Source organism: Planococcus citri, chromosome 2 (assembly GCF_950023065.1).
Source record: "Planococcus citri chromosome 2, ihPlaCitr1.1, whole genome shotgun sequence".
NCBI lineage: Eukaryota > Metazoa > Arthropoda > Insecta > Hemiptera > Pseudococcidae > Planococcus > Planococcus citri.
In genome coordinates this window covers 48,884,271-48,899,400 of record NC_088678.1, presented here as the reverse complement: position 1 = coordinate 48,899,400, position 15,130 = coordinate 48,884,271, and the positions used below count along the sequence as shown (strand labels likewise).

General features: G+C 33.9%; 1 protein-coding gene across 3 annotated transcripts in view; it reads left to right on the top strand.

Annotated features, from left to right (window-relative positions):
- Positions 1–15,130, top strand: part of LOC135836230 (uncharacterized) — an 80,066-nt gene that overhangs the window by 46,497 nt on the left and 18,439 nt on the right. For all 3 annotated transcript variants that reach the window (XM_065350931.1, XM_065350929.1, XM_065350930.1), the window contains exons 3-5: positions 3,336–3,406; positions 13,361–13,458; positions 14,051–14,184. In XM_065350931.1, the coding sequence (XP_065207003.1) occupies positions 3,336–3,406; positions 13,361–13,458; positions 14,051–14,184 (303 nt within the window). The remainder of the gene's footprint in view (positions 1–3,335; positions 3,407–13,360; positions 13,459–14,050; positions 14,185–15,130) is intronic.

The window sequence follows — 15,130 nt, the reverse complement described above, 5'->3', positions numbered from 1 at the left end:
TTTACCACGTTTAGGGCGCCAAATATGTGATAGCTGGGACACTCCTTGGTATTCAGAGGGAGAGCCCAGTGCTATTCAGCATATAGTTAAGCCCAGGGAACCCAAACTCTACTGATGACCTTACGAAAGTACATCGAACAGCAAAGGTGACGAAACACCGCATAAATGATCATAGACCGCAAATGAAGTGTAATGCTTTAATGTATAAATCTCTGATATAAAACCGAATCGATATATTACAAAAAGACACACTAATCATTATAAAAAGACACTTGCAATGACGATTGCAAGTGGAAGCTCTGAAATGCATCCGTACTGGAACACCAGTGAAAAAATACTTAACGTTTGTAACGTCTCTAATGGCGGAGTGGCTATACTCGAACTAAACCGACAGAGTGCACTACTTAGTCAGTGCTGCCACTCCGCGGGAACACATCTTCCCTTTAGGTGGAAGCTGTGGGCGCATCCCCTACCGTCACAATTTTCATATTCCAACACTGAATTATTTCACTCCTGATTTTCTCCGCTAAAAAAGAAAAAAGGAATGATGTTGTCGAATAAAGTTCCAAAAAATTATGAGAATTCAAAGCCATCATCTACGTAGCCCTCTTCGGATTAGTGGAAATCGGAAAAGTGTGGCACCCAAAAAATGAGCATGTAAAATATTTGAACTTCAGAGCCCTCAAAAAATCTGCCCAACGATAATTTTTTGAGGTATCAACCGCGTTCAAAAGCGCAATTTGGTGATGTTGAGGGGGAGGATGAAAAGGTTGTATCAGAAAAATTAAGTCACAATGTGAACTCATTGCTTTGAAATTAATAAAAACCAAAATGCAGCTAATTTTTAATTCAATTCCAATTTTGATCAAAATTGAAGGCCATTGAGCTTCTTAGGGTGTTGAGATTTTCATATTGAAAGTGAGTTTTGTTCAAAAGGGAATGTAAAAGGGCCGTTACTTGAATTTTTTCAAATTTTTAATGCGAGATTTCAACTTCTGTCTTTTTTATAAAAACGTTGAATTTTTATCTTGAAACTTCAATTTAAAAAAAATACAAAAATTCAGGCAAAAATAACCTAAAAACCTTAAAATTAGATTTATTTTTTATTTTCTTTAAAATTCTGTGAACAGATTTAGGTACTTCAAATTTTACCAGTCTTAAATAGAATTTGCAAAAAAAAAGAGCAAAATCGATCAAGGACTTTACTTCATTTTTGGTTCAAATTGATACTAGAAATAACTTTTTAAGCCTTAAGGCATTTTCCAATCATTTTCGAAAATTCGCAAAAAAAAAATCGAAAAATCAACTTCATTAGCCCAAAATTTGCTTCTTTGGGGCAGAAAACACGATGCCCTTACAGAGAGTCAAATTTCAGTAATTCAGTTCAATCAGAGTGGGCAAGTTGTAAAATTTCTCTCGTACTTGAATCTCTTTTAATAAATACCTACATTCGAATGGGCTTGTCTTGTCGTGTTTTAAAAATAAACAATTTAATTATTCTCACCAGCCAGAACTTTATGTATGCAGCCAAGTGTCAGTTGAACATACCTCAGTCGATTTTAAATATGTACGAACGTTTGAGCACAAGGACGATTTAAAGAATTTTTTCACGAATGATAAGGTGATAGGTAGGTAGTTAAACGCCTGATTTCTGTGTCCACCTCTTGTTGTTGTTTTTTAAATACCGCGATTCGAGTGCTGAAATTTTTATACCTACTTCAATGTTGAATTTTGGAGGAAGATGAATCATGATTCGTGAATTATGATGAAATCGATGACTATAAGAAGGTATCTACGCTTATGCATATACAGGGTGTCTGATGACTGGCAATGCCCACATGGCCACGAGATTTAGACTTGGTGATAGGTATCGCCAGGGGAAGACAGGCACTTTTTTCAATCAAGATACGAGTAGAAGATTGAAGAAGGAGGGCGCGGGGCGGGAAGAAGTATTCTGCTTATTAAACTGTTTAAATTTTCTATTGACGGATCTGGTATAGCTCTTTTCTTCAAAGTATCAACTGCAAATTTTTGAAAAAAAATCAAGTTCCAGCTCCACAAATTGATATTTGTCTTGTGCTGAATTTTTGAAAATTTAGTAAGTATCAGAATTGACGAAGATATGGATATATTGTTGTCCAACTCCAACCTTACACTGGAGCATCAAAAAAAAAAATTAATTTCTTTTCAGAATTTTGAGTTTTCTTCAGAAGGCAATAAAATCAATTTAGGTAGGTACGTAGCTTCTGATCCTCGACAGCTTTGAAAAATTCATATTCAAGTGTAGCTCAACCTGCAAACTGGACAATGCTTGAGAAAAAATCAGAAAGCTATAATTCAGCAGCAGACATCCACTATATAAGATACCGAGTACCTATAACGTAACAATACTGTATGCTGATGGCTGATCACATACCTATATATCTAGTATAATAAGCAAAATCCCCCTATACTTTGATCTGCATCGTATATTTCTGCGGTTGTATGTCTAGGAACTAACTATACCATAGCTAGTGGATCTAGTACCTATTGTTTTTTGCTTTGCTCGAAGATAATAAAAATATATATTTAATTATGCTGCACGTATCAGCATAATAAAAGTGTACAGCGATATTGATCATCTTCATGCAGAACGTCTTCGTCGCGGTTAGGGAGAAACGACCGGCAAAAGACATTTGTAGTTATTTATCGAAGATATTATGGAAACCATGAACTTTAAAATAATGCTTATACTATACTTACGTATCAATATATGGGACGATATGGTATTATTATTACCACATTAAAATATGGGTATTCTTCGAGTTGGAGCCAAGCGTTCAATTATTATCGTGATACATAAGAAGGACATCCTTTCTCTCTTCGTAGCATTTCAATGTTTCACGCAAGTTTCACATTCGACGACCTTCGAACGGTTTATTTTAACCTCTAATATACATTTTTTTCATTTTTCCCCCTTTTATAAATACTCACAAACGGAACGCATTTTTAGGTGTATTCCGCGTGATCCGTCAGCTTCTGCTTCTGCTTCTCAGCTTTTATTGCCAATCGTTCGATTAATGCAACTGTGTGAGCAAAATCGATAATAAATGAGAATACCGTTAGTATGAATCACATCGCACTGATCGATTCGAAGAACCGGTATACTCGTATTGGGTGATAATAGGTTAATAAAAAAAAAAAAATAGAAGGGAGTAGTAAAACGTAACCATAAAGAATTCCATTTATGCGAATCTCTGTAGGTACTCTGTGTACGTGTTGTTTACCTTTGTAGGTATGTTAAGATTGTTTTAACTTTACGCACTGTTAATGATTCTTTTTTTTTTCATTTGTAGGTTCCGTAAGGACAACGTTACTGGCAGGTTCTACTTTCAATGCTACCTGGCATTTGGCATATCCTCATCGAGTAAGTTTTTATTCAATGCTGACGCTTATTATTACAATTTTATTTGTTACCTACTTAAGGACCTATGACAATTATTATTGCATTCGTATTTGTATGAAATGGGTTTCAAATCAAATCCATTTCAATTTCAAATGATCAGAATCAGAAACGCTCGACGACAATTATCAATTGATAAAGAATAAATTATCTAAGGTCTTTGCTGGTGCTAGGCAGCCGTTATGTAGGATTTTTATAACGCAAATCCATTTTTTATGGTTGATGTATTTTTTGATTTGTCTTTTATGTGTCTTATGCCTTATATACCTATAATTCATGCAATGCGTTTTAATCTCGATGCGGTCATTTTATATTCGTAGGTATATTTACGTAATGCAACTATAAGATCGCATAGGTATTTGTGACCGGGTTATCGGATGCTGCGAGCTTTATAAATGTGTAAAAAAACACATTGTATTGTAATTTAATTTACGACGATGAGCTTTTTATGGAAATAGAATACACATGTTCGAGTATGTATGTATGTAGATCCGCGTGTAGGAAATCAAAAGTGTTTTCAAGGTTGAACTGAACTATGAATACCTATAGCAACATTCAACAGGTGAATGGTAAAGTACTTATGTGTAAACGAATGTGAGAGTATAGAAATGTGCAGGGTGTTTTATAGGTCTGGGTGTAGATATAAGTATGTAGTTTAAATTTATTTTCATTTGCTTATCTAAACATTATAATTTTACCTGCTTCAGAGCACAGATATAAATAAACACTTATATAATCATGTTTTGATGGAGTCTTCCTGTTGGCGAGATCGATTTTTGGGTAGGTAAAGATAATGTGTGGACTAGGGAAGTGAGATTTGAATTAAGGTTCATCATGATGGGGAGACTGAGTCATTTACAGAGTATAGGAAACATGTCGAGAATTATATCAAATTATTAATAATTATGGTCAATGAAGTTTATTAGTACTTACCCACTCGTGGGAAATTTTTTTTTAGAAAATTATAAAAATTTATCAAAAAGTTTTGATTTAAAACATCGTGAGAATAAGTTGCCGTTTGACTTCGAGTTTGTCAAGCACGATAAAAATTGTCTTTTTTTTCAATGTTTTGAAAATCATTTTAAATTTAATTTTATTGTTTGAATAATTCTTCAAAATTTTCAGCATAATATCATGACACTCATAAAATACTGGCAAGTGCATATTTCCAATTTTTCAATTAAAAAAAATATACATCACGTTTAAATTTTAAGATTATAATTAAAGTACCTATCGAAACTTCAGATGAATTTTCTGGCAGTTTAAGGTGGTAAGATAGGTACCTACTTATCCTGTAATGTCACATATTGTTACAATCTTCAATTTTTCCTAAAAATAATCTCTATGTATACTAAAATGTTTCCAATTACCTGCGTGACTTTTCCACGTGAATGATAAACTACTGACATGTCAAAAAATTCTTAATTATAGTTGATCTTTAATAATATTGAAATATCTAGAAATTAATTTCCGGTTCATCAATATCACACGGTATTTCATTACATGCGTTAATTTTCTTTTTAGAACTTTCTGCGGCTTTTTTCATAAGTTTAAATCCGTTGACACTGTCATAGTTTTTCTTTCCATTTAAAAAATTCTTGCATTAGGTACCTAATTTTTTCCTTTTTTTTTACTATCAAAAAAAAGCGTACCTAAGTATACATGAAAAAAACAGAACTTAATTTTGCTGACAACATTATTTTTTCCAAAATGAAACAATTCTTATAAAAATATGTTTGTTATGATTTTTGGCTGAATTTGTCAAACGACAACAACAAAAACATGTTCTCAGTTCTCACACATTATTTTTTAGTTTCAATGAAAGCTTATGATGGAATTTTTTCAGCCTTTTACTCGTACGAGTTATTTTTAGTCTCCGTTTTTCGAAAATAACATTCCGTCAAAAACTTTACCTAGGTATCCACTTTGAAAGATGATTTTTTTTCCTCCTTCCAAAAATAAATCCATCTTGAATCATTTCTTCAATTTTTTTAAATCACAATTTAATATACGTATATCAGAAAAATACTGTACTCAAAATATCTTTATTGCTTTCGTTCTGAAAGTTGAAAAATTCTTTGGCTCGAATGTTCTCTTAGAGGAATGGGCCGATTTTTTTGAAACTTTCATACGTAGGTGAGGCTTAACTTGAGGCAGGGAATGTCGTAATTATAAATGTAATTACTCAAGTAGCTTCTTGAGTATAATTGCAATTAATTACGAAAATTTGTACTTAAAAAACAATAAAAAAGAGGAAAAGGGTCATATCAAAAGAGAAGCCGACGTCAGTTAAATTTCAAAATTTATGTAACACTGCAGGGGTTGTAAAAAATTTCCCATTGTTTAATTTTCGAAAAATCAAAATTTATTTTTAAAAAATATTGAACAATGGAAAAGATTTTACAACCTCTTCGGTGTTTTTATTTCATTTTCTGGTCAATTTTTGTTGTTGTTGTAATTCTCATTTGTTTGCTTTCTAAGTGCAAAAGCATTCCACTTATTCAAAAATATAGATACATTGATGTTTATGAATTATGAGACTTTTTAACACGAAAAATTTCTAGAGTGATTCCAAGTTTATTTTGCACCAATTGGAATCAATGAACATGAAGTCAGGTCCTCCAATTTCGCTATTTTTTGGGGAGGGGGGGGGGGTTCAAGTTGCAGTCTATTCATCATCTATGATGAAGTGATCACGATATTACTTATATCCTAAAACCTTCAAGGGGTTGGAGAAGGCCTCACAATAATTACGAATTTGATATTTTTTGCAAAACTACCGAACCTTGAAAGCTCATAGGTATCTCAAAATTACTTGAAGCAAAACTGTAAAAGGAGGAGGGTGTCTGAAAAAAGTATTAAGTTTTGAAATTTAAGATCAAATCGAATAAATTTCTGTAGGTAATTAACTAATTATGATTTTGAAATTTCGGATTTGAATTTTTTAGGTTTGAAATAATTCTTTAGGAGTGAACTTTCAAAATCTTTCAACTCTGATTGAGCTGAAATTTAGCTCTGCAAGAAAGAATATAGGTAACCCAGACGTCAGAACCAAATTTTCAGCTGCTGAAGTTTATTATAAGGTCTTCTGAGGCGATTCGAAATTTCTGAAGAAAAATAAACATTTGCTGTATAGGCTCAAGTTCCGCTCGGAATTGGTGACACGATCGATTTAGTGGGTCAACTATATGAGGTACATACAAGTAGAAGAAATTTTGAGTAATTTTTTGCAAAAATTGGCAAATTTAAAATTATTTAGATTTAAGATTTCTGTTGAAAAAAAAAAAAAAATACCATTTTCAACTAGTCTCAGCGAATTTGCAATTCATCTGCCCTAATCGATTCAAAATGTCGAACTTTATAACAAGATTGAATTTTTAGCAGCGAAAGTTGATTACATGATTACAACGCCTTCTGGAGCGATTTGAAATTGCTGGAAAAATTGAACTTCTGCTGAAGGCTACTCATCGACTGGAAAATCGTATAGCAATCGCGATTCGAAAGATAAACTCAGAATAATTATACAAACCGATTTTCAGATTGTTCTCTGTATTTACTTTTTTTGTAGGAAATTAATATATGTACCTACTTACCAAGCATGTGGTCTATTTTCAGCCTTTTTTCAAAAATTCGCCAAAAACCAAAAAATCAACCGTTACTTATAGCTCAAAATTTGGTCATCAGGTCTGAACAACCATGCTCTTTCAGCGAGCCAAATGTTGCCCTAATTTAAACAATGAAAAATTACCTACCTGTCTGCTTCTTATATGTATGTATTAATTTGAAACTGAGTAAAATCCGAGAAAAATACTTACTTACCAATACCAAAATTAAAATATTACACGATTTTCCAGCTCATTTCCTCTCTCTGTATTCCAATAATATGTATAAGCAGGTATGCCGTTTTTTCAACAATATTCGATTGTTTTCAATTTGACCACACGCTCAGCTCGTGAGCATTTACTTCAGCACATACCTATGATGGTCCGTTACTACCGTTAAATTCGATAAAATCTCTCGCACAAAAAAAATAATCACATAGTGTCCAAGTCACGACGACAGTCCATTGTAAATGAACTTTGTAGGCACACTATCTAGTAGATATCAGCCATTGTGGAAATTTTTCATGTACCTATACTCGTACCTTAGTATATACCGAGACTCGGGTATATGAACTGCCATCATGCGTTCGAAAATTGTCATGTAAGCTATATGTACTTTTATGAACTCGTCGTCGTAGTCGTCGTCGTCGTGATAGGTATTGCATAATGGCAAAATATGTTGATACTTCGAGGTGTAACTGTATAGTCGTACTGCACACGTAATATCTCAAAGTGTCGAATCGTTCATTAGAATATACTAGCGTTGGCGGAAGTTGTAGGTATGTACATTGAGCCTTAGGCTGAGACATGTGTAAAAAAGCTAATAAAAAATATCCGTTGCACAGAAGTTGCATTATCAGATAATTGAAAAGTATCAAATTGTTTACAGCGAAAAAAAATGAAGCACAAACGGATATCACGTTACGCGCCTTTTAACACTTAATCAAAATTATTTAAAACAACATGTAAACTTCATCAGCGATTAAATGGGTGCTAAAAAAAAAAGATACAGATGTCTGTGAAGAAGAAGTTGTAGGTGAAAAAAAAACTTGTAAACAAATACGTACATACGAGGTTGTGAGTCGACTTTAGGAGAGATATTATCGATGCGCGAATATTTACCTACCAAATACGAAAGTTGATGAAGACGATAATTGCTCGGCAATTATTTGAATATTAACGTTTACCGGGTATAAGGCGCTATTTTTGCACACGTAAAAAAAGATTAGAATTTAATGATGTAGAAAGTAATAAAATATAAACGGCTCGGATTATAAGAAACGTTCAAATGAAAAATGAAAGTAAGTTTAGAAAAACAATAACGAAAAGGATTAAGCTTTATATTTACATAATCCGTTCTTGTTTCACTTTTTATTCGTCACTGGGCCTATTCATCTGAGATACTCTATTTTCGAGTAGGTACTAGGTAAGGTAAGGTACGATATGCTTTGAATTGAAATCGAAAATAGGCTTCAACGTGCTCGTATTTCCGCGACATCTGTTGCTCGACAAAGCGTCGGTGTACTATGAGAAAATCTCCATCTCGTCCGAATCAATTATAAAATATAGGTAGGCAGGTCTAGGTACTCTTACTAGCGAATTTGTTAAGTGTTTGATTAATTACATTTTTTACGAGGTGTGCGTCTAGCTGATACGTAGTAGCGCCATAGAGTTTGATTATTGTAAGTCGCAGTCATTTAAGATTATGATTTTAGCACTATAAGAAAGGAACTCTGGGCTGGTGGCTCGGATCCCCCTCTTTTGGGCGCGATTCGCTCGTTCGCCGCTTCAACGCTTGAAAAGAATATAAAAGTGGATCGATTAAAATGAAATTTGATACGCGTATTGATCTCTTTAGGGTACCATTGATCAACGCCATCGTTGTGGCTGGCTTTTGTATCAGGCTCGTTGATCATTTTAGCGTTTATTATGATCTTCGAATTGAATTCTTTTGTAGTGTTTGTGATCATTGGTGTTTGTTTAATGAATTCTTGCTCGAATGAGTTGAAAATGTGTATGTCGAATTGAGCACTATACTCGTTGTACTATGTCTTGCGTACCTATTTGAAGTTTTGCACACGATTGTATGGTGGGTGATGGCTGAGCTGTCTGCTACGCGAGAATATAATAGCTAACAGTGGCACCTTTGAAGATTTTCGTTCTAGTTTATAATACTTACTCTCGTACAAGCCCAAGCCACTACGTTTTCTTTGTTTAATTTTTCAGGTTTTCCATAAGTTATTCGTTTGAGATTGTTATTTATGGTTTAAAATTAGGTTTAAGTACCTATCTGTCGTCTGTCTACGACGTGAAAAAATTATAATATTGTACACCGTTTCTATAGTTTTGTAAAATTTTACCTTTAGAATGTTTTAATTTTTTTCCAGAATTTCTCGGTCGATAGAGATGCTTCCCTTCACCTTGACATGTCAACGCATTTTTGACCAAATTACGAAAACCAATTGAGATTTTCAATTTTTTTTTCAAAACTTTGCCCAAAATTGATTTTAGGAACTTGAATTTTGAATTTATGGGTCTATCGAGGTTCTTCTCAAATACAAGTGGTACCTATATGAAGAATTACAAGGAAGGTGTCTTGACCAGCAGAATCATTTTTGAACCGGAGAAGGCTGAATCAAAAAAGCATGCAAAAACACACCACCAGCCAAGGTGCTGAAGTAAATTTTTTTGATTTTTGGAGAATTTTTTGAAGTAAAACTTTGGTCAAAAATTCAATTTGACTAGCAGACAGTAGCAGAATCGATTGGAAACGGTTTCAAACTGTTTTTAGTAGTTCTAAAATCTTCAGCAAATTTTTCAAAATCCAATAAAGTTGGAAAGCTAAAGTTGCTGTACATTCTGATATTAAACAATTTTTTAAAGTTAAATTTATCAGGTTTTTAGACAATTTTTCGAAATCTGGAACTTCCTAAAAGTTGCTGGACATTCCAGAACGGTCTGATGGTACCTCACTACCTAGGATGTAAAGTAAATTTTAGTACTTCATCAAGTAAAATTTTGAACAAATTTATATGTATTTTCAAAAATCTGCTGGAGGCTCCAGAACTCTGCAAAACGGCGAGAAATTGTTCTTAATCGATTAAAGCGGTCAAAAATAGGATATACACCAAATTTTAGCTTTCTAAATTAATTTGGTATAAAAATAATAATTTTTTTCAATTTTTAGTCCAAATTTGTTTTTTAAAAAATCATCAAAAATCGAAAAATGGGCTAGTAGTTACTTAGTTGAAATTTTGGCTGATGATGTATTTTTTAATGCTTTGTTGATTTAGTGTTGTCCAGTTCAAAAATTTTTTTCTGCAAGTTGGAATCATTTCCTTTGTCACAGTCCGGCTAAAACCCTTCTCCACTAGTTGAAAAATACAAAAAAAAATTAAAAATCCAATTTACTCTAAAGTTTTGCATTTTAGCGTCAAAATTTTTCTAATCAAAAAACACCTTCTCTCCAGTCCTCCAAGCTATGTTGGCTCCCCGTTGTGGAGCTCATTCCTCTCTTTCTCTTCAACCCCCTTAAGTTGATAAAAATTAACAAAAATGGAATAAATCAAAATGGGCAAATTTTTTATTAAATTTCCTATTTTTGTGTCAGAATTCTTTAATAACCCTCTTCTCCAGAAAACCCCTCCATTGATCTTCCTAATGATATTTGTTGGTCCTCTTGTGTGGAGCCCCGTTGGAAAAAATCTAACAAATATGAAAAATTTGAATTCTGCACAAATTTTTAAAAACTTTCAAGTTTTTGGTCATAACCCTTCTACCTAAACATCCGTCTTTTTAAGAAAAATGTTTTCTCGCCTTCCAACCATCATAAAAACGATGTTGGCTTCCTTATACTTAAAGAGCCTCCTCCCTCCCCGCCTCAATGTTGGAAAATGAAGTTGGCAGGTAAAATGATATTGTTATCTATTTATTTTTTCCAAATTTTGATCTCTGTGTCGGAATTCTTTTAAATAGCTAAGCCCTTTTCAAGCAAACGTGTTCCTTGGTCCTCTATGTAATGTGACTATAGCCCAATACGAGTACCTATGTACATTGATTGAAAAATCAAAATAAGTATCGCTATCGTAACGATGCAATTGATCTCATTTTCAGTACATTCAATTATTTTTAGAAACTTTAGGAGGCAAGTTCCACTTTTTCATCATTCAGGAGGAAAGGAGAGTGAAACCATCAAATTGAAGCATACGTTTCCAAAACGCACTAAGTCCATTTTCAAAGATTCTAAGGTTGCAAGGTCATCTAGCATAAAGTTGCGGCCCAAAATGCCTGATTTTTTGATATGTTGTGCCCAAGGATCTTGGCTACAACATATCGAAAAATCAGCCAATTTGGGCCATTTCTACGTTTCCAAATTGTACCAAGTACCATGAATTTCTTATCAATATTTTTTTGGACTTGGTGCGTTTTGGAAACATATTATGCTTCAATTGTTGTTTTCTGATGAAAATAACCAAATCCAACCATTAGAATAGAAAAATGTAAAAATTGTAATATTTATTTTTCTTATTTTTTGAGGGGGGGGGGGGTTCAATTTTTTGTAATGTGAGGAGGATCAAAATTATCAAAAAATTATCGCAGTAATAAAAAACGTAAAAATTTTAATTTTTTGTTCATTTTTTGAGAACTTATGAAAGGGAGGGATCCGGAAACGACTTGATTTTTCTGAAATTTTTTAGATAGGCTAATCATTATTTTTCAGCCAGTAGAATGAGGCACGCCTTAATAAATACATATTCAATTTTGAATCAATAGATTTTTACTTTTTCAGTGATGAAACAATCAAAATCGAATTCTAAATGAATCAGTGGAATTTCACAATCAAACCATAAACAATCTTCAAATTTTCAAAAATGTTGAAAAAATTTGAAAGATGAAATTTTTTTATGAATTTTTGAAGAAAATTTTTCAAAGGTAGGTAAAGGTATCCCACGGATGGATGAAAAAACATAAAGCTTCGATATAAGTTCTATGTTCCACTTTTTTTGTGATATGTGAAAAAAGCCAAGAATTCACCTCTCGTAAAATCACCTAAATAATTCATTATTCGGCTCAGTTCCTTAATTTCTAGACACCTCTAGGCAATTGTATACCACTCCTAATTGCTTCGTTCAGTCATCTTTTCGGTAACCAGACAATTCTTCGTGCGAAGTTATTCGCGGGAACCAATTCTTTCCCTGAAGGCAATTCTTCCCTCAGGACAATTCTTCCCCAGGTTAGTTCTTCCCAGAAAAAAATCATAGCCAGGTTTTTACTGAAAACTTGTTCAATTGATTACTCGAGAGGTTTTGGACCATAGTACGAATTTTTGGAGACGAACTCTGTTCTGGGAGAAAATGCCCTCGGGAAGAATTGTCCTGGGAGAAATTGTCTTCGGGAATGAATTACTCACGAAGAATTGTCCGCAACTCCTCTTTCCCTACAGCCCTGATCCCAAGTACCACCAACTCTCAAGAGTGAAAAAATTTAAATAGAGCAAAACCCATGTCCACCTCTACTTTCATTCGGCAAAGACATCTTCGAAACGATCTGAACCACGTGTATCACGTCTTTGACAATGTAACAAACGGTAAATTTTTTATCGTTTTTCATGGTTTTCACGAAGACGAATACGAATACGATACGATGCTAACACATGTGCAGTTATTTGAACCATGAACTCGTCCATCGCGTCGTCCACTTCACCGAAATGTAATACTCGTTACACTTATCTCACTTAATCGATACTACGTTCTGAAACTTAATACTTAATCTAGATCCCTACTTCACCTCTCCTCTCCTGGCTACCTTACCTATGTATTACAAAATAATACCGATTTATTTCCCAAACAGTGTCGAAATACTTCCACCTGTATTAGCGTTAATTGTTATAATGAGTTTACACTCAGTGGCGTATTATGAAAAAAAAAATCCTCTCTTGGATCAATGACTCTGCCAAAGTCGATTAAGTTCATGGTCGATTGACCATTTGTTCTACATGCTAGAGAGTTACTTATAGAGATACACAGATGAAGAGTTAGCAAATGATTAAACATCGTAGGTATTCTATACGCTATTTGAATTCATCGTTTAATGACATTGCATGTATTAAGAAAGAAAAAAATGTCAAAATTAAACTTTTCGCATTTAGAAAGCATTAAAGAGAGATGAAAGCGAATGTTTTTTTTTTCAACAATTAAAACCTACCACGATGTACTCGTATTAGCAGCGAATGTCACTTTTATTTTCATTCTAATTGTATGTTTATCTACTCGATATCTACTCGTACTTATACATACTTCTCGTGTTTATTTTTCAGGGAGGATATAGGCTGCAGGTTTTGGATAGTTTGGAAAGACCTGTACTTGATCTCACACCTGTAACATCCGATTCCGAATTCGTGCGTACTGATGTTACGTAAGTATATAATATCTTCCATATACTGGGCCTATCTTATATGCATATAAATGATAATTTCTACATTACGTAATACGAACAATTAAGAAGAAAAAAAAGCCCGCATTTTGCGAATATTTTCCATACAGCACATGTAGGTAGACGTACAATGGCGACCATGGAATGTACAGGTAGATTCGCGTATATTGTACAAAACATGCGGCAAAATTCACCCGGTAAATTTTTCGAGGACCCTAAACCAAGGTGCAGGTTTATGTACATATAGGATGTATAGGTATATACTGCATAGAGAAAGTTTGCATGGTTGTTGAGCTAAAGAGGCATGTAAGATCTTAATTATAACTCTTTATTATCGCCATTATCATTATATCGATGTCTTGTCAGAATACCATTAAGTGGACGCTGGTACATAACTCTCGGTTAGTTAATATATTCTACTGCACAGTGTGAAAGCTACCTGTACCTATATGCAGTAGGATTAGGTACCAAGATGGCCATGTATTATAATCTCGTGTACACGAAAATGATCCTTTTTTAAGTTGACATATCACACGTGTAGCTATAATCTGTATTTTGTATTTTGTACTTGCAGAGCTCAATCGTACACTGTCGCGTTACCAGCCGAATTTGAGTGTATAGACTGTACCATTAGATTACTAAGGGAAGCCGCAGAATGGTCGAATAATTATAGATTTTGGTCGTGCGCTGATGTGGATATTAGAAGTCGTAAGTATCTTATCCTTTTTCCTTAACTAGGTTAACTTATTCAAAGATATGATAATCGACGAGCACCAGCTCCATTTAAGTAGATATACGATGGATGACGGATAATTATACCCACGTTGACTATATAGGCACCTCGCTCGCACTATTACTCCATTTCTAATATTTCTTTCTTATTGTATCGTCTCTCTGAATAATGCACGCTGAGCCTACGTATACTTCATCATCATCGTGTACCTGTGCGCAGCAATAATGTCGGTCAATGATATTGAAACCATCCTACGAATCTATTTATAAAAATTTATAATATTTTTACTCGACGAGAGTAGGTACATTATGTCACAGCCTACTAATTAATGGTTTTGCCTGATGTGCGAATGTCCCATATTATAACGGCTCTTTCAATTCACGATTTTCGTGGCTATAAGTAAAGTATACCTATTTACTTGTTGTATCTACAAGACAGTGCTAGATTGGCTGGCTATGTAGTATGTACTAAATGCACAGGCACACCATTCAAGGTTTGCATTGTAACCTTGGCTTAGCAGAGTGCATTGCATATGGCTTATATACCCGTATGTAGTTGTAGGTGCCAGAAATATCCACCGAGCATTACTGATAATTATGTAAAAACTCATCCAAACATATTGCATTAAACGAGCAATCGATAATTAGGCTTTATATGTATGCGACGTGCGATGAGCTATATGTGAAATTTCGTCTGGATAAATAATACCCTAGACAAATATGAAGGTACCTAGGCTACCTACTTAAGACTTATGCCTATACCTATGTAATGTACGTGTTGTATTTACGCATGTACTCGTACAGGTAGGGTATCTGATATTTATAAAAATCCGGCTCAAGGATTTGGCAAAGATTGCCTACGAGCTAACATGAAAATGTGGTATGAGTAAATGGAATGCGATTTTGTGAATTCTTTCTTCTC